The sequence below is a fragment of the Triturus cristatus genome, chromosome 4_2, assembly GCF_964204655.1.
Source record: "Triturus cristatus chromosome 4_2, aTriCri1.1, whole genome shotgun sequence".
NCBI lineage: Eukaryota > Metazoa > Chordata > Amphibia > Caudata > Salamandridae > Triturus > Triturus cristatus.
In genome coordinates, this window is record NC_140586.1 from 283,838,808 (window position 1) to 283,862,162 (window position 23,355).

Here is a 23,355-nt window from a genome sequence, read left to right on the forward strand (position 1 = left end):
AATATATATGTATGATGTGAATCTCTGTTTGTTTGTTCTGTATTGTCCTTTTTTCATTTCAACAGAACTGAACCTCTCAGAAATTGCTGAAGGGTAAACGCAACCGTAAGTTTCAAAGCGGTTTCTGATCCCACAGGTTAGGGTACGCCTTAGCGTGCGTACACCGCCGTGGTGGTCTCACTTTAGGTCCTGACGAATGCTTCGTGCACTGACGCAAGAAGCAGAAACATGTTGACCACTCCTTTCACTATGCACTTGATTTAGGACGTAGCTGGTCTAATTATCACCAGTTCATACCGTCCGCCACACCATTTTAACTGTGTCCAGTTTACCATTATTAAATTCATTATTGGTTGAAACTGCGACATATTTTAAACTTACACTATCACTCTTTGCACTGCACCCACACACAAAAAACCTGCTCCGCTGTAATTCAGGCGTCGTAGCACACCGGGGAGACACTCGGTCTCTCCGGTGGGAACCCAATGATGAAGCATGTCACCAACTAGGTTGGTGAGTGAGGGTTCTTTTAAAAACATAGTGATTCACTCTTCTTATCTTCCCTGCACTTGTTCACATTTGATGGACACACTCTTTTGTTGTTGATTTATACTAGCCCTGGGGGACTGAGAGTGGCTCCAAAAAATTCCCTCCCTCTCTTGTTGTTAATTTATACCTTCCATTTTGTTGCCAGCGATGCCTCATAGTGGGACCAGTCCTTCAGCATCTTTTTAAGGGTATCTCCAGGGTTCAATGCTTTAAGAAGAAAAAAATGGGCGAATGGGCCAAAAGTCCTTCTTAAAAGCCCACCATCGGTACTTCCAAATACCAAGCCCTCATAGTTTGATTCCACCTCATGCCCTCTTCTTCTTGCTAATTACTTTTTCTTCCTTCCTTTCTCTTTATCTCACTCTTGCAAGTTCTGGTTTTTAACGCTGCTTTTTCTCCGTGTCACTGTTTCCTGGTTTTCTCTCTTTTTCCTTTCTCCCTATTATCCTTTCTTTCTTGCTCGCTATCAAAGTTTGATGATGAAAATTAATATCCAGATCCACAAAAATGAGTGCCAGTACCCATAGCGTGTTAGCACTGGCACAAATTAAGCACTGTGCATCAGAGTCAGACTAGTAATCAAAAGAAGCCCTGGCAAAAAAGTTAAACCAGCCCACTCCCTTCCACCCCTCTCTCCATCCGTTATTCTCTGTGTCTGCCCCTCTCCTTCTTTTCTTGCACTTTGTTCTCTTTGCACTTTGGATCACTCTCCACTCTCTCTCCCTCTCCTCTGCCTGCAGTAATTAATCTCAGGGAGCTGAAGAAAGAGACAGAGGCGCCAGCACCTGCTCTGGGCCTTCAGAAGCCATCCTCCAATGGCACCAGCCCACAGGGGAAGTGCCCTATGGGATAAATAGCCAGTCCACCCCTGCTGGGTATCTCCTCTAACCCTGATGTCACTGTCCTCCCAGAAGTCTGAGTACCATAAGAAATGGTAGCCCGCAGGCCGCACCCTTGCTCCATCTCATTTCTCCATCCCCCACTCCCAGGTAAATGTGGTTGCATCAGAGATCTGCCTGCAGACCCTGTGGAGAAGAGATAGCATTCTGCATTCCAGGTGGCTGCTTTTTTGACAGTACATAATTTGAGTCTTTGCCAAAGTTGGGGAAGATTGCTAGTTCTAAAATCTTATGGTGCATCAATAAGAAAATGGAGTCATAGATGGTATACCTTGTGTCACTCCATTATTGTTATTAGAGTTGCATTTATATAGCGCTTACTACTCCTGACGAGGTGTCGAAGCAATTTTTAGTGAGTAGCACGCTACTCCGGAACCCATAAACGATTAGTGGCGAAATACTATAGGGATACATGAAATCAATTTGAGCGGTGGACATGTGAGGTTTTTTATTTTTATTCAAAAAGGATAGTGGAGGGATAGAAGCGGGAACGGTTTGCATTTATATAGCACTTGCTACCCCTGATGAGGTGTTGAAGCGCTTTTCGGTGAATGGCACGCTACTCCAGAACCCAAAAACAGGATTAGTGGGGAATTAGTATTGGGAAATATGAAATTAATTTGAGCGGTGGACATGTGAGTCTGTTATTTGGGTTGAAAAAGGATTACGTACCTGATACCACAAACTCCGTACAGTGTCAGATACCAATGCTTTGTGTGCTGACCATCTAGAGGGGTGCACAACAAGAGGTGACACTCAACGCACACTGGGAATCACCGGTTCCTTCTCAGACTCCCTCCAACTGAGTAACAGTGTCTCTCGATGGACCCAAGCCTGAGGAGAAATCCTCAGCAGCAAGCTCTTTCCTCCTCTCAGGTCCCTTCAGGAAGCCCACATAGCCCTGTGTGGCCAACCAAACCTTAAGTGGAAAGTCATGCTATAGCCTTTCGATTTCTGGCATCATAAGCCATCCCTTGTGAAATGGATGTAGTGTTCAAAGCTAAAATAATCTCATGTTTTAATTTGAATGAACCTATAAACCATGAAATCGTGTTCCTTTCGTTGTTGGAGACAGAACGCTTAACAAATTGGGTAGCAGGATGACTTTTGTGCTCCTCAAAAGTCTAGCAATCTCCAATCAAATTATGTTTATGAATTTGGACACACTTGTGTCAAATTGAAGCAGATCATGGCATCCAAAATCTATTTTTGACTTAAGATGGGAGAAGCCACTTTTGGATAAACAATGAGCAACTCTACAAGATCAGAGAAGATCACATTTGATTTATCTGACAAGTTTCTTTGACCGTGATCAAAATGGCTACCATATGGCCACTAATGTGCTTATTCCGAAGAGGATACCTCGTGGATCTTGATGTCTAGGCTGATACCAGCCCCACAAAACCTTCTCCTCCAAGATCATTTAAAATGTGCACGCTCTCCGGTTGTCATGCAACAAGGGTGCATTCAAAGCATGTAAATTTGCACACTATGCGGTGAAACAGTTGTACACATTGTATAGCATTTACTGTGATGCTTCCTCCCCAACAGTATGTTTGTGTCATCTGACCTCCCTACTGTACGCTACCTCACCGCTTTGAAAGCTCTTGGTTGTGCCATTGTAGATGTGGTTCAGAGTAAGGGCAGATGTTCAGTTGACTGTTAGAAAGTGGCACTGAGGCTCACAGTGGATTGTGGGTAGGGCTGTAGTGAAATGTTGGAACAATGAAATTAAAGTTTAAATTTGAGCCTTATAAGCATGACTACCTTCTTAAATAAATGTATTTTTGATGATCCTATCATAATGGCAACTTCTATATCGAAAGACCGCAAAGATCGATCTTTTCCATTGCAGCAGCTTACGATGCTCGCGACCTTCTTGTTGTGTTAGATGCCATGGCAAGGGCTACTCTGCAGCTGGCAGTGCATTGCAGCCTTCTCCCTCTTTGATGTGCATTTCTGCTTTGTCCGTTCCCTTTCTGTTTTCTGTTTCCTGTTTCCAAATAACAAGGGGACTTTCATTGCTGAGCCCTATACCGCATTCACGTGCACTGGCACCCACTTGGGATATCAGTTCTTTCTATCATCCAAGTTGCGGTTGTGATTGATGTGTTATGTTGGCAGCATACATGTCAGTTTTGTTCTATTGGTGCATGCCTGCTCTTTCATTTGCTGCCCTTATTTTTGGAGTGGTACATTGCTCACATGCTTTATGTATACATGACAAATTTTATTCAGGTTTTTCATCATTAATGTGATACCTCGTAATGCATGTGATGCACGGTATTTCATCAGCTTAATATCATTATATCAACATCATTCTGATATACTTTATTGTTACTTTAGCTTTTCACATATTTACTCTAGAGAAGGCAGCACAGTCTCAGATCGCAAGTGCTCCCATCTGAAGTCACCTGTTAGTCATTCATTCATTCATTCATTCATTCATCATTTTCCTTTCGTCTATGTGTGCTCCTACACTTATGGGAATTCCAAGCTACAAATACCAGAAGGCAAAGAGAAGACCAAGAGAACAAAATTAAAACTCTGCTCACACCGAACATGATCTCCTCATTAAGGCATTCTAACAGTGGGAAGGAACAAGGTTCAAAGGCGCCTGGACCTAGGCTGAGTAACTTGCTAGAATCACAATACTGTCGAGATCACACATGACGCTAGCGACAGCTTCATATTTCTCCTTCTTCAAGGTTTATTGAGGTCCATCAGACGTTCAGCCAGTGTTCTATCTGGTGAGGTTTCTCCCCAACACACATCAAGCCTTCCAAAGCTGCCCACTCACATTCTGGTCTCCATCATATCGACAACCTTCTACAGATGCCCGTCCACAGGCTGGTCTCCACCACACAGCCAGCGTTTCAAAGCTGACGGTCCACTGGCCAGCCTCCACCACACCGCCAGTCTTTCAAAGCTGCCCACGTACAGGCTTGTCCCCATCCATCATGTGCCAGTGTTACACAGCTGCCCTCTCACAGGCTGTTCCCACCACACAGACAGTACCCCGATGCTAACTTAGACTGGTCTCCATCAAACAGACACGGATCCACAGCTGCCTGCCCACAGCAGTCCCCGCCACAGAGCCAGGGTTTCCATCCACCTGCACATAGGCTAGTCCCTGTTTCTTGCTCACTTGAAGCAAAGCGGCCCATGGATGTGAACAGGCATGTAGCGCGCTATCGTGAATAATTACAGAACGAGTTGCTTGTGTTTCACTGCCTTGGGTCATGACCTCCATGGCTATTTATTTGCTTCAGTCCCTACGTCACGGTCTCAACTATTCCGACCGGACGGGAATGGACCAATTCAAAACACCCCTCTATGGGTTAACATGGTGGTTGAAACCACCAACATTCTCAACATAACAGTCCCTACCACACAGCCAGTGTTCATCCGCTTCTGGTTCAGAGTCTGGAACCCATCATACATTCGGAGTCCCATAGCTGCCAGCCCATAGGGTGGCAAACCTCACACAGCATTCCACTGCTTCCTTACATTGTTTGGGTCCAAGCTGCAGTTTTCTTCTCATTGGAGCCAGGTGGGTACTCTTATTCTTAAAAAAACAAAATAACAACAAAATTCATATATAACCATATGTACACCATCTGTGAAACGACAGTCTAAGTTGAGGCTGCATTTAATTTGTGTGTGTATTCACGTTTATTTAAGAAAAAAACAGTAAGTAATGTTCCATTAAATTACTTTTGTAAATAAATTGTAGTCTCAACCGAGAAAAAAGAAATGTGGCAGTTAAAGTCACAAGTCCTGCACTTTCCACATGTGTGATCGAATAAATGGCACCACGTCTTGTATATGGTTTTGGAAGTATTCGCTCATGTTCCAGCAGCTGCCAGGTCCTAGCTTCTCCTTCGGCGACACAATGACATGACATGTCCTGCAACAGTTGACGCCACACTGTTTGGGTTCCAGAACTGTGTTTGACTCTCGGCTCAGAGTGTGGGTGGGGAGATGACTGGGCAATGGGGCACTTATGGAAGTGTTTCCATGACTTCACTTCTCCCCCATTAGACCAATCAGTGAGATCCTGACAAGTCGTTTAATTATACAATGTTTTAGTTCCTTAATTTGTCAAATTGTGAGCGCTCAGAATCAGGCTGAACCACAGATTGAGCACTATAACAATAAAACCTGACATTTATATATAGCCAATGTATAGTTGTGATGTGTGGGACAGTCTTTTAACTTCCAGTCCCAGTTTCCATCCGCACTGAAAAGCAGAAGAGTGTAAAAAATAACAAGTAACGCAACACAACTTAGGCTTTCATCTATGCTTGTCCTATTTTGTGGGTCTACTGTTATATTTAGCAAGTTAGTTGTGCTTTATTATTAGCAACATGCTATCGGTAAAACTAACTTACTCAGTTGCCTTTCTCCCTCTTGTTCCAGCTCCTATTCCGGATCCTTCCAATCTCTTCTCTTCCTATTTACTCCCCTTTAAGGCATCCTCAGCCACCATATTCCACCATGCCTTCCATTGCCCTCCACCACACATTCCCTCCTTGTGTCTTCTCACCAGAAATAAACATGGCGCTCTGGTTTATCCACAGAGTTTGGAACAGCTGGAAAACCTTCCCTCAAGCTCTGTCAAGATGGAGCCATGCTACTTGAAGTTGATTCTGCTGCGTGAAGAGCTGCAGGACCTCAAGAGGCGCTTCAAGTTCTACCACATTGACCTGGTAGAGCAGAGGGCGCAAAATGATATGCAGGAGGTAAGTGCCAGGGGTATGCAGGAGTTGGATTCAGAGAGTCACACCTGTCCATGTTATATGGCAATGATTGTTCTCTTCTACAAGTTTTGAATGAGGAGTGATGCTATACAAATCAACCTGGAAAGATACTTCTGTTTATTCCATGTTGCACATTTTTTTTTTTTAATTTAAATATTTTTATTAGTTTCAATTGTAGTTATGCATACATTAGAATCAATATTTCAGCAATCAATGAGTATGTATGTACAGTGGCAGGAAAAATCACATTAACTGGTTCTCTGCTGCTCGATCACCCCCACGTCTCATTTCCAGCTCCAGCGTCGGGGAAATACAGAGATTACCACGGTAAACATTCCACTTGCCCCATTTCCTATCCCACTTCTTTGGGCATCCCCGGATTATAAAATCTTCCTTTTCTGCGATCATACATTTATCAACCTCCTGTAGCCATGCTCTTGTGGTTGGAGAGTTCGACGCCCCCCACTTCTTGGCTATTTCTCTTTTGACCAGGGTGTATCCGAGTGTGGCTAGCTGTTGTTCCACCTCTATAAGATCTGTTGCCGCCCATATATTAAGCAGACCCAGCCCCGGTGTAAGAGTCAGTACTTTCCCTAGGGCCGTTTGGATACGAGTCGTGGCCCCCTCCCATATCTGTAGAAGCTGCGGGCATTCCCATATCATATGATAAAAGGTAGCCGTCTGGTTACAACCCCTGAGACAGAGTGGATCACTCCTGGCTCCCATCTTTGTAAGTGTTACTCCCGTTAAATACGATCTGTGGAAAATTGTATCAATCGGAAGCGGAGGGTGACGGCCGCCTCTCTAGGGGACATCTGTGCTGCCTGCCAATCTTCATCTTCAAGTGTTCCCAAGTCTCCCTCCCATTGTTCTCTAAGCTTGTGCAGTGTGTCAGGTATGTTATTACACAGTTTTTTGTAGGTCAGTGAAATGGCTTTGGAGTGAAGTGGCCCATCAAGCAACCGGTCTTCCAATGGTGACGACTCCGGTATCTCTGCGGGGTTCGGCAATGCTGTGATAAGGGCGTGCCGGATCTGAATATATCTAAACTGTTCCCCCTGCGCCATTGCGTATTGACCATGAAGCTCCTTAAAAATGAGGATCGATCCCTTTTTAATCAGGTCTCCTATGACGGAGACCCCGATGGTGTCCCACCTATCAAAGCCAGGTTGATGCCAAAGAGAACCCAACTTTTGGGAATACCACAATGGCGTAGCCTTTGTGAGGACATTCGACCACCCTAGTCGAGAGTTGGCTCGGTGCCAGATATCAACTGTATGAGCAAGAGGCCCCAAATATCTCCAGCGCTTCACTTTGGAGTACAATGCTCCTAGATATCCTGAACGCCCCGTCTGATATTTGTCGAGCATATATGCAGGATCATTGGGAGAGCGGTAAATCCACTGATTTATCACCACTAATTGCGAGGCCCAGTAGTAAAGTCGAAGGTCTGGGAGGGCTATTCCCCCATCATACCAACCTTTTGTTAGTTTTTTGGTGGCAATGCGGGGGGCCTTTCCATCCCAGAGCGGGGTTCTAACCTCACTCTCCACCTCTGTGAAATATGCGTCCGGAACTCGGTATGGGCAATTCTGAAGGATATATAAAAAGCGGGGGAGTGCAGGGACATCTTAAATAGGGCAGCAGGAACAAACAATGACAGAGGAAAGGATCTCCAGTGTTTAACATCTATTTTAAGCCGGGCCAGTGGAGGGGCCAGGTTACGACCATAAAAAAGGGCCTGATCAGACGTAGCAAATATTCCCAGGTATCGAAAGCCGTCCCTCGCCACCTCAATTGCGCAGTTTGGGGGGAGACGGGGTACCTGCCTCCGGAGCATAAACAGCACCGACTTGCTCCAGTTTATTTGGTAGCCCGATTACTTCCCAAAATTCGTAAATATATCCAGGATGCCGCAAATGGACATATATGGGGAGGCTAGGTACAGCAAGATATCGTCTGCATATAGGGATATTCAATCTTCTTGACCCTCCGCCCATTTTAAGCCCTGCACCATCCCATCTCGACGGATCCAGGCGGCCAGCGGTTCCAGCATTAAGGAAAATATCAATGGGGACAGGGGGCAAACCTGTCGAGTTCCCCTACGTAATGTGAATGTGCGTGAGGTATAGTTATTAACTCTCACATGGCCCTGTATATCTGTGTAAATTAATTTGATCCAGCCTAAGAATTTCGGGCCAAATCCCATCTTGGTGAGGACTTCAAAGAAATCTGGCCAATCAATGGAATCAAACGCCATAAGATGCGTCTAACGATAACACCACTGCATCCTCCTCCAGAAACTCCCTCCGTGCCAACACATTGTTAAGTCAACGGATGTTCAGTGCTGTGTTGCGTCCGGGCATAAACCCCGACTGGTCAGGGTGCACTAGTGATCAGAGAACCGGGGCCAATCTGGTGGCCAACTCTTTAGCTAGGATCTTAGCTTCCGAATTGATCAATGAGATCGGCCGGTAGGAGCCACACTGATCCCCAGGTTTATGGATTACAACTATAGATGCTACTTGTTGGTCACTGGGCAACTTCCATCGCTTGTAGCTGTCATTATACATGGCACGCAAGTGAGGGGTAACCTGTGAAGCCGTTGATTAAAAAAATTAAATGGGGAGCCCATTGGGTCCCATGGCCTTCTCGGAGTGGATTCGACTTATCGCCTTGTGGATCTCTTCATCCGTCAAGTCACCCTCCAGTGCTTCCCTTTCTATATCTGAAAGAGTTGCTATATTACTATCAGAGAGAAGTTGGCGGGAATCCTCTGCAGTGTATGTGGTGGAGGGAGAGTAGAAGCGCTCTAGATGATCTGCAAAGGATGCGTTATGGCACTACCATCAGACATGGTCAGGCTCGGTACCCACCTTTCCCCTTGCTCTCTCTTTTCCAACCAGGCCAGCGTCTTCCCTGTCCTGTCTCCGAGTTCATATAGACGATGTTGTATGTTGAGGTGTTTGGCTAACATATGTTCCCTAGTTTTGATCCTATACTCTTCAAGCTTTATTTCAAGGAGATGCTCCACTTCCTCCGCGGGCTTATCTGAGCTTTCTTGTTCTAAGTCACGAAGTTCGTTTTCCAATTGGGCTAACTGGCTATGCTTCTTCTTTATGTATCCCACCTTCAGGGACAAAGCATGTCCCTTTATCACCACTTTACAAGCCTCCCTTAGAGTTTCCGCTGATTCTACCGAGCCTGCATTTTGATTGAAGTAATTACAAGTTTGCTGACATAGTTCTGCTTTAATATCTGGGATTTTCAGTAACCACTGGTTTAGTACTATTGTGGAACGTGGCTGTCTTTCCCAGTGCGTGAGTTCAACTGTAATTGGAGAGTGATCTGAGATGCCTCTTGGCAGTACATTGGGATTTTGGAAATTGCCAATGGAAGCCGCGTGCGTTAGGAAATAATCTATTCGAGATGAGCTTCTATGTGCATTGGAATAGTGCGTGAAGTGAGTATTATTGGGTTTTAGAGTGCACCACACATCTACTAGACCCATAGCTGTGGTGAATTCCCTCATCTGCACATTAGGCCGTGTCCCGGCCCACCGGGGGTATCTATCTTTTCCTTCCTCCATGATCATGTTGTAGTTTCCCCCCATTATCAGTGTGCCCACCGGAAGGTCAGTCAAGATTTTCCCAAGAGCTATCAAAGCTGCTTTACCCAACGCAGGTACACTGAAATTATGTTAATAGCTCTCCCTTCCCATTGGGCTTCTAGGACAGCAAATCTACCCCCCGGGTCTGCCCATGTATTCTTTACCATAATAGCTAAGCTCTTCTTAACTAGAATCCCAGTCCCCCTGGATCCCGTAGTAAAGTCAGCGTGCACTAGTAGTTTATACCCCCATCGTGTGAGGGCTTTACTTTCGTTCCCCACCATGTGCGTCTCTTGCAGCAATACTATGTCCGGGCCTGTCGTTTCAGATACTGCTGGACAACCCCACGTTTAATTTTATCCCCCAGTCCGTTTACGTTCCATGAAAGTATAGAGAGCGACGAATCCATTTTACCCCCCATCATCCCAAGTGGCGAGAACAAAAATGCAACAGTTTAGCAGAATAACATGTTTAACCATCCCAGATGAGGATATAGCCAGGGCATAGCCTGGCTCGTCCTTCCGGTCACTAACATCTGGTGCGGACTTTAAATGTGGCAGTATGCATAGACTACTTTGTGAATCTAACTTTTCCTAACCCACCCCCCCCCCCTCGCCACTCCCCCACCCCGGCCTCCCTGCCCGTGGATTCAGAACTAACCACTCCCCAACTAGGCAGAGTGCCTCTTCTCCACCCAAACATATCAATAAATTTGGTAATGCGGTCTCCCATCCCCATTTGCAGTCATCAATGGTATACCTCAATTTTAGGGGCTCCCAGCCCGACCCATGGAGGAACAAAATAACCTTTATCTCAAAGAGAGCCGAGCGCCAGTAACAAATACTCTATCAAATGCCTGTCAAATCAGTAAGTCACTGTTAAGATAGGAACGTTCTCACCAATGTCCCGAGGCATCCCTGGAGATAGAATTCTCTGCAGTCCCCCGCATCTGTACATCTGTACAGCTGTTCGACCAAAGTTACGTCTATGGGTCTGTAGCACCAGCAGGGCCATCCTCTGTAGGTGTCTCCTCGGTCTCTTTTTGCCTTCTCCTCCCTGTATTGCGATCTCGATGGTGGCCACCTCTTTTGCGCGATCCCTTCAACCAGTCCCACGCGTCTTCTGGCGAGGTGAAGAACCACGTCTTTCCTTCCGATTCCACTCTCAGTTTCGCTGGAAACAACATGGCATATTTCACCTCTCAATCCCGGAGCTCTTTCTTTACTGCCTGAAAGCTACACCGTTGGGCCTGGACCCTGGCCGTGAAGTCTGGGAAGAACATTATATCGCTGTTTTCTACCTTTAGTGAGGGCCCCACCCGTGCCGTTTGCAGGATGACATCTGTCGCTGTAGTTAAATACTCGGGCTATTAAGGGTCTCGGAGGGGCCCCAGATTTTGGCCTCCCTCCCGGGATCCGATCTGCACGTTCGATGGAGAAATACTTGGAGAGACTTTTAGGCTGCAGATGTTTAACTATAAGATCTTCGACAAAGAGGTCTGCTGCTGGCCCCTCCGCCCGTTCGGGCACACCTAAAATGCGGATATTGTTCCTGCGGGCCCTCCCTTCATACTCATCTAGCTGTTGCGCCATTTTCACGTGTTGGCTTTGAAGCTCGGCAACCTGGGTTTGGAGTTGAGCCGTATCATCCTGCAGCGATGACGTGGTCAGTTTTAGGTCCTTAACTTTTTCGTCCATTTTCCGAAAGTCTGCCCTCAGTAGGGATACTTCAGTGGTGACGGAGTCCAGGGAGGACCTCAATCCACCGATGGCGTCCAGCACATCCCGTATGGTAGGTTCCGACTGCGGTCCTGACTCTTTTTGCGACCCTGGGTCCTCCGGTCGCTGCGTCTCACGGTCTTGCCCAGTCTTATTCCAGGCGAATTTTGCAAGCTTACCCTGTACGCTCGCCTTCGGACCCCGCCCGGTCGCCATGGCTGACGTCGCTGTATACGGGACAGCAGCTGAGAGGAGGTACCGATCAGGGCAATATGGTGGTGCCTAGGATTAGCCCACTTCGGTCCTGTTACCGCCGCAGTCTACGGCTCCAATGGGTTGGCTTATTGTCGACTTGGATCACGAGGTTGCCCTGGCTAGGACCCCTCCCAGCCCCTTGCAGCTGTCAGGCCGACGGCTCACTATCACCTTCTTCCGCCGCAGCGAACCTCCCCTGACCAACAGGGAGGGGTCAGACCTCGATACCGGCACCCCTGGCGTTAAGTGCAGCCTTTATGGTCCAGCAGTGTGGGCTCCTACCTCTCTCAGCAGCCTCAGGGGTGAGCCTCAGGGGCGCCCCCCCTGCACGGAAGTCTGTGCAGGTCCTCTGGAGGGGGGGGGCTGCAACAGGCAGTTTTATTCCGGCAGAAACAGCGGGAAGGGGGTGGAGAGCCCAGGCCACCCAACACTCCCTCCCCAGCCCTGCCGTCCCCCAAGCACAGCCGAAACAGGCGCCCACTGGGCCTCGATCGCGTCGGAGACACCAGGTCAACCGCGCTCCGAGCGAAGACAGGGCCAGTCAGAGTCCCAGCACCTCGCGCGGCTGTTCCCCACCTCGTCCTCTTGCGCTGCTCTGGCTCCTCCTCCAACAACTTTTTAGTGAAAAGGATTTTTCCCTTTGGACTATGTAAATAAATAGAGTACCAATGAACTACTAACTCCAATCAATCTCATTCAAACACACCCAACTAAGGCATGCAAACACTCACTCCAGATGGGATGTGGAAAGTTTACCCCAGAAAAAATATGTAAACAATTGTTAAAATTCTCACATTAAATTTATTAACACATTAAAAAATCATCATACCGATCGTAGGTCATGCAGAAAATACAAAATCAAGAGAAAATAAAAAATATAACTTGTCAATGAGCACCAGGCAAATACATCTTTAAAATAAATAAACAAAATTTAAAATTTCATGCATAAAGGACAATGGAACATCATGTGGAAGAAAAAGTAACTGCTGACACATCAATTGTGTCTAAACAATGTTAATTTGTGAACACTGTGGACAAGAGGCCGCTAGGGATAGATCCCCCTAGTCTTTATGGTTCTTCTTCCAGAACAAATTAAACCAGATAGATATGCGTCGACGCGTTTCGGTGATATACATTCATAAACACCACCTTCTTCAGGACTAGCAATGTTTTTCCTCCAAAATTCAAATTTTAATGCACGTTCCTTGAATCTTGTCGTGAGTACAAATTGTAACCACAACCATCTAGGCTTAAAAAACGACCGATGTCGCGTTTCTGATGTGTGTCTTTCTTGATCATATGGTGGAATCACACTATGTGTTCTTGTTTATTGAATTGATATGGTCCATAAAATAACACGATCAATAATAAATAAAAGCATCATTCATCATTATGATTCTAATTATTTGTCATCAGTTGAAGACGTCTTCAACAGCCACCTTCTCCAACAACACCAGGGCTCGGGGAGACCTCCACCCGGGCCTGCAAAGCTGGGGCCTCGAGTATCGAATTCACCCGGCAGCTTCACGCGCACTCCTCCCGCGCTCCGTCTTGAGACAGGCTCTCAAGCAACCCCGGCACACCAGCCGCCGCGCTGCCAAGGGGAGTCACCTCCAGCTATGTCTGGTCTGATGCCGCTGGCATCTTCGCTGCCTCCGCTACGGGCCCGGGTGCCGTATCATTCATCAGCCTCCATCCACCTCTGGTTTTCCGGGTGATTCCAGACACCTGTCGATGCTAGTGGAGCCAACTGCCTGCCAGCGGTGTCCCCGGTGGTGGGAACCGTCTTTTCTGGTAATGATGCTGCTATTATGAGGTCAGGATAGTGTCGGATTAGTGCCGGGGATGCGGAGCTCCGCTAGCCAGCCGCCATTTGCTTCGGCTGCTAGCCACGCCCCCCCATGTTGCACATTTCTGCCTCACTGTCACCAACCAAGGGTGACTTAACCTTACCGACTCAGACAGAAGGCCAACACAGCACAAAAAAATAAGGAAATGCATAGCTCCTCACTTGGACAATATTCAAGGTGCCCCAAATAAGACACAGCCATTTTACTCCTCGTACACCACACATATACGTCATGACTAAAATAATGAAATCGGGGTAAGGGTAGCCCATAGCTTCTCAGCACAAGAATTTATTGCCCTGCCACAATCAGTGCATCATGTGTGGATGGCCCATTCAAACACAATATAGAAGTCAGTGGGACAGGTTTGAGGTAGATCAGTAATCATTGAGTAACCTGATCTGGAAATCTGCTATGCACCCAATAATCTACTCACAAAAGACAATCGCTGTGCTCTTTTTATTCTATCACTATACTCCTTTGCTCTGCTGGTCAAAAAAATCATTTTTGCTCCACCCTCTCCAGCATCAACTCACAATTTCCCTTCTCAAAACAATCATACAGGACAACAACTGCAGTCTGTCTTGTGCCCTTGCCATAGGTCAGAAAGCGCAATGGTAGTTGACTCAGTCTGTAATAATGTACCATACATTGCACTTCATGTTTCAGTCCTTACCGGCAGTTATAGCCAATTAGCCTGCCATCATCTCAGTGGCGTAACATAAGCCCCAGCGATGCGGGGGTGGGGGGCGAGCTCCAGGGGGCCTCCTCAGCAAAAGTGGTAGGTGCTGGGCCAAGGAGAGGGGGCCCCCATCCATGTACTTTGCAGGTGGGTCCCCTCAAGTTCCGTTACGCCACAGCATTACCTCCCCTTGTGATGGAACACTTGAAACACCCCATCATCCCATTTGTCCCTGGATGATATGAAAGCGTTGGTTTGCATTTTATTCCACATCCAGTAAGATGATTATCCATTTTGACTGAGACCAGTTGTCCAGTATAGTGTGTCAACAAATCACTGGGAATACCCACACCTCTGAAATGTATCATTCATGAAGATGATCGCCAATCTCCTGATGGCTTTGGACACTAAAACACACCTGAACACCTGGGATCAATACCTATAAGGAATGGCCATGGTAACCTCTGCCATGCCCTGACAGAGTAAAGGAGTCCAAAATGTTAAATACAACTCACTTCCACAGGAATTCCAACGGTGCCAACATAGTCATGGGTGACTTGCGTGTTTTAAGCTATTTGTCACTCCACACTTTCCCAAACCCCTTCTAGCCAACTTGTCCACAATCCACTATCTCCTGTGCACCAATAATACACATATAAAAATAATACATTGCATTTATGTATGGCTCTCTCGATTTTAAACGATGTAAGTGCCAGGTGTTACTGTTACCCATGTTAATAGTACTCAGTTCCCCTGCCAAAAGAGCAGTGAAGGTTGGTGTGGTTTTGTTTATATTTAAGACATACATATCACAGTACTATACTGCAAGCAGCAAATGCTTAACTCACTTAGCTTTTTTTCTGACAGTACTCACTATGCAGTCTGTTCTTGCTATGAGTAAGTTCCAAATGCCCTTCTTGGATGATAGTGACCATTTACTAACAAATTCACATTGAAGGTGCCACTCTAATACCTGAAACAGATTGCGATTAACCTACTTCAAGTCTCTGTGAAGTGACCAAAAATCAACTGGATTCTCCCACAAGTGTTTCCGCAAGCACATAATTCACTATTTCTGAATAGCTGGAAATAGCATTGGATGCTTTTTTCCACTGCTCTGACTCAAAAATACCTTTATATGCCCTTGTTAAACAGAAACTGCAGTCCTGACAGGGTAAATGCTGCTCAGTTGTGCATCCCTGGTAAATTCAGCTGCAGAAATGTTTGGACTCTGTTTCTGATTTATTACTGATAGAAAACGAACTCAAATGATTGTTGTCCAGTTTTAATATGTGCTGAGTCCATCACAAGAAAGATCCAACCCGTATTTTTCTGCCCCATAAACAGTCAAATATTTTTTGTCTAAAACTAAACACCTGATCTGAGAATCCTCTAGCATCTTCAAGGCACAACATTTTCCTTCCTTTTCGACCACTTGGACTAGCGTGGCTATTAAATAATGCTTACTGGGATCCATATAATAATAAGAACATCACTCCCCTGAATGCAGCAGACCAGACGGGATGAGAGGTTAGAAGAAGACGTCCAGGCCTGGAGGGCTTTGGTGGCAGAGCTGATAAATACAGATATGGACGGAACAGTTGGCGACATGACCGAGGGAAGTGTACACTCAGGCCGGGAGGCGGAAGGTAGCGAAGCGATGAGAGAGGCAGAGTAGCATGGTTATACCAGCAGGGGCAACAGACATAGAGGGACAAGGCCCATCAGGGTATGTTATACGGATTATCCATCAGACATGGATGGATGAGGGGGTAGTTTTGTTGAGGGATGGGAGGTGTGAGGGAAGAGAGGGTAACTGTTTCTTCGAGTTGAAGCCCGGGGGTGTGGGCCATGACAGGGGTTCTCAGGGGTGTTCATGACTGAGGTATTATATAGAAGATGTATTCAAGAGAAGTAGGGGGAAAGGGACACCTGGGGAAAAGTTTGTATTGCATTGTTGTTGTACATGGTGCATGCCCTACGAGATTTGGAAGGTGCCCACTCGATGTGATATATCCCTGGCATGGTAAATGCTGATATTTGTACAACCTGTATGTTCAAAAAAGGTTAATAAAAATATATACAAATAAAAAAAAGAACATCACTCACCACACATTGATGACGAATGAGTGCTTCAACAATACTTTCCTTTACCTTATCAAATTCCTGTACGGCTCTTCCGACCATTTTAACACCGTTCCTGTTTCTTGGCAACACTTGCATCGCCAAAGATTTCCTTTAACAAACATCTAAAACCTGTGAATAACATTTTGACATGCCTATGAAGGATAACAATTTCACATTTGGAATCTGGAGGTAGGCATTCCTAATATGTCCTCGACGAATCTTCATTCAGTTTTGTTCTCTCAAATAACATTTTATGACACAGATATTCTGTTAAACATCCCTTTTCTGTCTGTCACCTCCCTTTACGATTGAGAACTTTATCAACTTTCAATTATCTTCCCCTCTAATTTCTCCATAAATAAGAATGGCATTCTGAAGAAGCATTCTCCCATTCATACTTTTGCATGCAACTTCCGGGGCCCGCTGGAACACTGCTGACCAGCTCAAACAGACCTGCTGATAAGAGATCCAGAGTTGAGAACACCGATTCCAACCAGAGTACATATTTTACCTATGTGCATTATGGGAAAAATATAGCACTTTCATTACGTTCCGGGCACATAGGTCAACACAGAGACAACTTTGGAATGACGTTTTATGGGCTACAACAATTAGAGCAATCCGTTCTATTGCCGCCAATGGCTCGTTCACTTCTTTTTCTCACCTTCTGGGGCCCCGCCTGCCCTTAGAGGGATTGGACTGTTCCTTAGCTAATCAACAATATCTGTCCTCAATACTTGTTGGTGGCAATAGCCTTTGAGGCATCTTCGTTCTTCATGAGATACCCCCCACAGAACCTGACCACCCAACCCCCTTTTAGAGCAAGAGCTGCCTTTGCACTTGAAACGACAGATGTGTAGTTTTGTTGCAATTTTTCAGTCAAGTTAATAGGGAAGCCTGTGAAGATGCTGCTGTGGTAATCCAGGTAGTATAGCAACACTGCAAAGACTTGACAAAACATTTGGAGGAACTGGAGAAAAGGAAGGCTACATTGAAGCGGAGGTTAATTGTGAAATATGCATTTATTGACCGAGTCACACAAGGGATTATCACTTGCACTGGGCTTGGTTCAGCCTATTTGCGTTTGTTTATGAACTTTAAAAATTGGACACATTTCCCTATGAAAACTCTACTGGGGTTCAAGTTTTTAATTCATTATTATTCTGGCCAGCTGGCAGTTCAAAGTCTTCCCCTGGACATGGACAATAATTGGTCAATTTGATGGGATTATCTTTCCTCTGGAGTTGCCTTTGAAGTCGTGGAGGGAACAAACTAGATCTGATTGAGAGGAGTCTGGCTGGCAAGAGAATTTCATATAATCTTGTTTTTAACAGCCATTTTGAAAGTTCCCAGAATGCTCTGCAGGGGGATTGAACAGTGGAAGGGCTGCTCCCTGGAAGTTTACTAAGGGGCTGCAGGGGTTATGTGGCATCTCTGGATTGAATAGGGCCACATTCTCGAACTGTCCATCTCAAAACTTTGCACCAGTAAGAATCCTTTTAGAAGCTGATGAACCAGAGAAGAGAAAAGGATGAACTCACTGTGAGGAAGAAACGCTATTTGGAGGGACCTCCTCTGGACATGTAGTCTTGGACTATTGTTGACTGTTGCCTCCAGAGTTAATTATTCTAGCTCCTGGCCTCCCTCTTGGGGACATTAGAGGGTGGGCTTACAGGGGACCCTGAAGGTAGGGTTCCCCTTGGACAACTGTAAATGCCCGGGAGTGGGCATCCAAGATTCTTGCTGTTCACAAAGGCACCAACCAGGTGGCCAGGAACCCTGAGTAATTGGGAACTACAGGCAGGGAGAGTTGTTCTGCCTTGAGGGATGTGGGCATTGTTGCAGGAAAACCCAGGCCAGGCGACTACCAGGAGCTAAATAGGGGGGCAAATCCAGTGTTGCTGAATACGAATACAATGAAACAGAAGTTTGCAGGGGCTGTGAAACTCATCTTTAGATCATCTAGAAAAATGCCATTGGAAACTTGAAAGCCAAAAGGCCCCAAGCCTTCTCTACACTGGTGGCTGGAGCATAGCACCAGAAGAAACAAACCCCATAAAAATTGGCCTATCGGGGACAGAGATATTTCAATTTTAGCAAGCCAATCATCGGTGTTGTTCCATCAACTTTAGCTGTGCCCCGAGGAAGCACCATGGGCCAGATGCTCCATCCCATAAGCCCCTGCGCAGGCATCATATTTGCATATTGGTTAGGATGGTGCCCCAAAAGGACTTGGGCGCTGTCATAAGTGTTTATTGCTTTGTGGGGAGTTTCCTAGAGTTGTGCAGGCCCCCATGAAAGCCCTCATAGTTGCTTGAAAAAGTTTGGCACTCTAAGTGTCCCAAGTCCCAGCATCACTGACCCTGGGAGAGGTTTTATTTAGTTTCAAGTACTTCAGGAGCTGACCATATAATGAGTTCTGTGGAGTGCCCTGACCTTGCTTATTTATTTATTTTAAATTTACTTGAATTTATCGACAAAGACAATGCAAATATACATAAGGAAAAAAACGGTAGTGGTGGCATAGAGCGGTCGCACCTCAGAAACAAAACATGTATTCGTAATGTGAGTATTATAATGTTAATTAGATCTCAAACAGTTCAAGTCTCGGTGCCAATCTAGGTAACAGAAACACCCCACTACCTAGGGTGTTATATGCATGATAATCAAAAGATTCTCATTGTAACACTGATTAGAAAATTATACCTCGTGTTATTTATCATCACATTTAGCTATCGTGATATGAGCATCTGCTCACATACATTTAAGGGAGTTTTAACACAGGAAAAACATCTATACAATTTGAAAGCTTATATTTTATTTTAAATATTGTTTAGAAAACACACTGACCATTATATGACCATGTATATTTAAGCTATTGGACACTTAACGATTGTACACATTTACATATGGAGAAACAGCATGGTCCGATGTTGAGGAGATGAAACACACACAACAGCTGACACGTGCTTCTTTACATAGGTAACTTTTTCAGCAGTGCACACAGGGCATGTGTCTTTACTAGTCAAGGGCTGGACCAAGTGCTTGTGAAACAAGCTAAATGAAGGTTATCCATCTTTCTTGAGAGCGTAGTTTGCAAAAAATCAAGGAATTCTTCTAAGTTATAATCCATTTTAATATTCAGAAAAGAATTAATTAAGGTCCCAGGGAAAGGTTCACCACAGCTTGTCATCTGCACGGTTTACAAAAGAATTTGTTTACTGGCAAATCTACGCTGGGGGTCATTGTACTGTGGTCAGACCAGAACTTGTCCACACCTAGCTTGATTAGTGTCCTCTGTATATATTGTAGCCGAGGGATGTTTAACACACGCGGTCTGCTGGTCATATCGCTTAAGGCTGCTCTATCGTGAGCCAGTTCTTCGGTTGACTAAAATCTAAACCAATACAAGATCGGGTTCAACCTGGCACTGTTGCTTATCTTATTCAAGGTTAGGTCCAGGCGCAAGGGGAGTAAAGGGGAGCTCTGTGGTAGCTTGAGCAAAGATCTTATGAAAGAGTTCTTGGAGCGAAGTAAATCCTCAACTTGGCTTTGGCCCCACAGTTCAGCGCCGTATAACGCTACACTACAGCCCGCGCTCTATAAACCTACAGGGCAAGGGAAACTGTATTTTTTTTTAAACCCCCCCGAAAAACTAAATGATGGCACTAGGGGCCATATGTAGGAAGCCTAATACCAGTCGGTAACGGCCGATTTTCGGTAAATATCCCGTTACCGACCGGTATTCAGGCTTTTGGTATGTAGGGGGCATATTTCAGGATTCGGTAATTTACCGAATCGGTAAAATTACCGAATCGGTAATTTTACCGATTCGGTAAATACCGAATCCTGAAATGATATGTAGGGGGAGTGTGTCGGTGTGGGGATTCGTTATTTACCACCAACTAAAAGTTGATGGTAAATGACGAATACCTGTAAAAAAGCATTATTTTACCATTTGAAGTGTGCAATGTGGCAGACATACATGCCCTTAGGGCATGTATGTGCGCCACATGTGCACACATGGACGAATCAGGGGTGCAACAGGGTGTCAATGTGACACCCTGCCACCCATGATGATGCCTCCCCCATTACCGATTCGGTATTTACCGAATTGGTAATGGCAACTGGCTTCCCATTCATTCCTATGGGCCTCCAGGCCCATAGGAATGAATGGGAAGCCAGTTGCCATTACCGAATCGGTAAATACCGATTCTAAAATACCGACATATACCGAATCGGTAATTATTTACCTACATTACATTTACCGATTCATAAATACAGAATCAGTAAAATTCGGTATTTAAGAATCGGTAAATGTAATTTACCTACATATGGCCCTAGATCTCTGTTTTAAACAGACCTTGCTATTGGCTACTTGATCTCTCCATCTGTAATTCCCTTCCACTTTAATACCCAGATAGTCAAACTCCTTGACTCTTTCAAGGAGTTTAGAGTCCACAGTGATTCTATGTCCAGTAAAATGTCCAGTATTTGTAAAGCGCGAACAATTACCCGAAGGTGTCAAGGTGCTGGGGGCCGTCGGAAAGATTAAGCGAGCTATTGCCCAGAGTCACATGGTGCTGGACTGATCTGCCGCCGGCACCGGGGATCGAAACGTGAACCCCCGGAGTCAGTCGCCCTGGCCGCTGCGCCTCGCCATTCTACACCTATTTGGCCTCTTTACGTTAAAGGTCATAAATCTGGTCTTCGAGGAGTGCCCTGGCTGTATGATGTGCTCCTGGTGTGCAAGGACCTGTGATGTCATCAAGGGGTTGGACAGCGCGTGATGTTACTTCTACCCCTGAAAGTTTGGTGAATCGACCTCCAAGCATTTGTGTGTAGCTGCAAAAGTGTAAGGTGTGTGGTGTCTTTACTTTCCCTTGTGTGTCTACCTGCTGCTGTAAGTTAGAAAGGTCTGTGGTGCCTTGCATTTCCCCCAGGTGTCTGACTACTGCTACTCTAAAGAATGAAGATTTGTGATATTTTTTTTTTTCCTCCTGTGTCTGCTGCAGTAAAGGAGGAAGGTGAGTGGTGTCTTGCTTTTTCTTCACATGTTGGTTGCTGTATGGGAGGGAATGGATATGATATCTTGCTTTAGTCATGTGCATTCTGCTGCAAACCAGTAAGGTCTGTGGTCAGTGAGGGTGCAGGCAACAACTCTTCGACAAGTAAATACTGTCAGATATGGAGGTCTGCTCTCCCGCACATGTCTCCATCCCAGCCTTCACTGCTGTGCCCAAAGAGGCACAAGGACTGTTGCCGCTGCATTAATATTAATGAGGCGTGCAGCTTGCGTCTCACTGCTCGCGGCCTCAAGCAGACCAATAGCTTAGTGATTCTCTCACAGTGCAGCGGCCCATCCTTTATTTCTACTTGCTGTCGTGATGAATCCTTCCACTTTGGAACTACATTTTTTTAAAGCTCGGTTTTGATCTCAGGGTAGATTTAAGTGTTATATAAGTGAGAAAAGGTTTTATAAAATGCTGATCTTGTATGAGCAATCAGTCAGCGTTCTTGTTTTTATCAACTGGTTCCCCCATAGGAGTTCTATGAGCCCAGCATCCTTCCTGAAAACAATAGGTGTGTATGTGCACTTTAAGGCGTTATACAAGTATTTTACCTCTGGGAAGAGTTTAGTACTTGGTGGGAGTAGGCTATGCATGTTTTAACCACTAACCTTTCTGTCCTAAGCAGACCCTAGGTGCTACTGCAGTGGTAAGTGCCCATCGCGGTGCAGCATACATCAGACAACGGCGAATATTGTTATTCTAAGACCTCGAGGTCTTGTGATGGCACAGGATATCACAGTTTCTGTGTGTCTTCTAACCTCTTCAGCTCATGGAGAATGCAGTGTACACATTCAATCAACTCCTCTCTCACGCCAGCGAAGGAGACCCGCAGAAAATGTCAACTGCCATTGAGAAAGTCAAGCTGCGTGTTCTGAAGGTAACTTGGAATTGTACCGCACATTAAAATATCTGTGTTTTTGGACATTTTTACCAGTCATGTTTTAGGGGCTGCTTTAAAATGTTGGTTTGAATTAGTATAAAGGACGGACGTGTTTGTGGCACCAAAATACATATATTCCAGCAACATTGTGACTCAAGGGGTCCTGCGAGAAGAAGTGTTGTGGGAGGCTAGCCTAGAGCCAAATATGGTGTGTTGAAATTAGAAGACCTTCTGCTTAGACCTCAGGGTGGACAAGGGCTGAAAGAAATTGACCTCTGAAAGTAGCAGAGTTTCAGTGTAGGCCAGGTGGCTTCCCTTTTCAGCACTGCTGCCAAGAGGACTCATGGAGTTTTCCGGCTAGAGTGGGGGTTAATCAATTTTTGAGGGTGCATCTTCTTTCGCTTTCACTTTATGCTGTGGCAGAATGGGCAGTCACTTGTACCTCTTTTACAGCTGAGAGACCTCTGCTCCAATGTTGATGGTGAGGATGTAGGGGCTGAGATGATTTCCATCAAAGGCCGAACCAGAGCACTGAGTACGAGCAATAGGTTTCTATTCCATATAGAATCAAAGCCTAGAAAGAAGATTAATTTCCTTTCCCCTATACATCAGGACCTTATCCCAGAGCTCATTCCTGCGAGATCAAGAAACTTTGAGTGATTTTTACTATCTCTGTAGTTTCAAGCAACTTCTACCAACTATATTTACTGTATTAAAGCATGAGCTTGTTTCCATAGGTGAAGAACTTAAAAACTCAAAATACTAGGTGAAAATATCAATACAAAGCTTCCCCCCCAGTACCACTTCAAAACAGGCAGCACATCATCTGGTGGGTCTGCAGAGGGGGGATGATGAGGAGTGGGCCAACAAAAGGGTAGTTTTTACCTCGGCAATTGACTTCATCAACTTCGAGGTTTGTAGGAGTCCATGGTCAATGTACCTCACTCACTGAA

General features: G+C 45.5%; 1 protein-coding gene across 1 annotated transcript in view; it reads left to right on the plus strand.

Annotated features, from left to right (window-relative positions):
- Positions 1-23,355, plus strand: part of NIBAN1 (niban apoptosis regulator 1) — a 388,096-nt gene that overhangs the window by 354,110 nt on the left and 10,631 nt on the right. The window contains exons 10-11 of the mRNA XM_085601526.1: positions 6,032-6,193; positions 22,289-22,399. Coding sequence (XP_085457652.1) covers positions 6,032-6,193; positions 22,289-22,399 — 273 coding nt within the window. The remainder of the gene's footprint in view (positions 1-6,031; positions 6,194-22,288; positions 22,400-23,355) is intronic.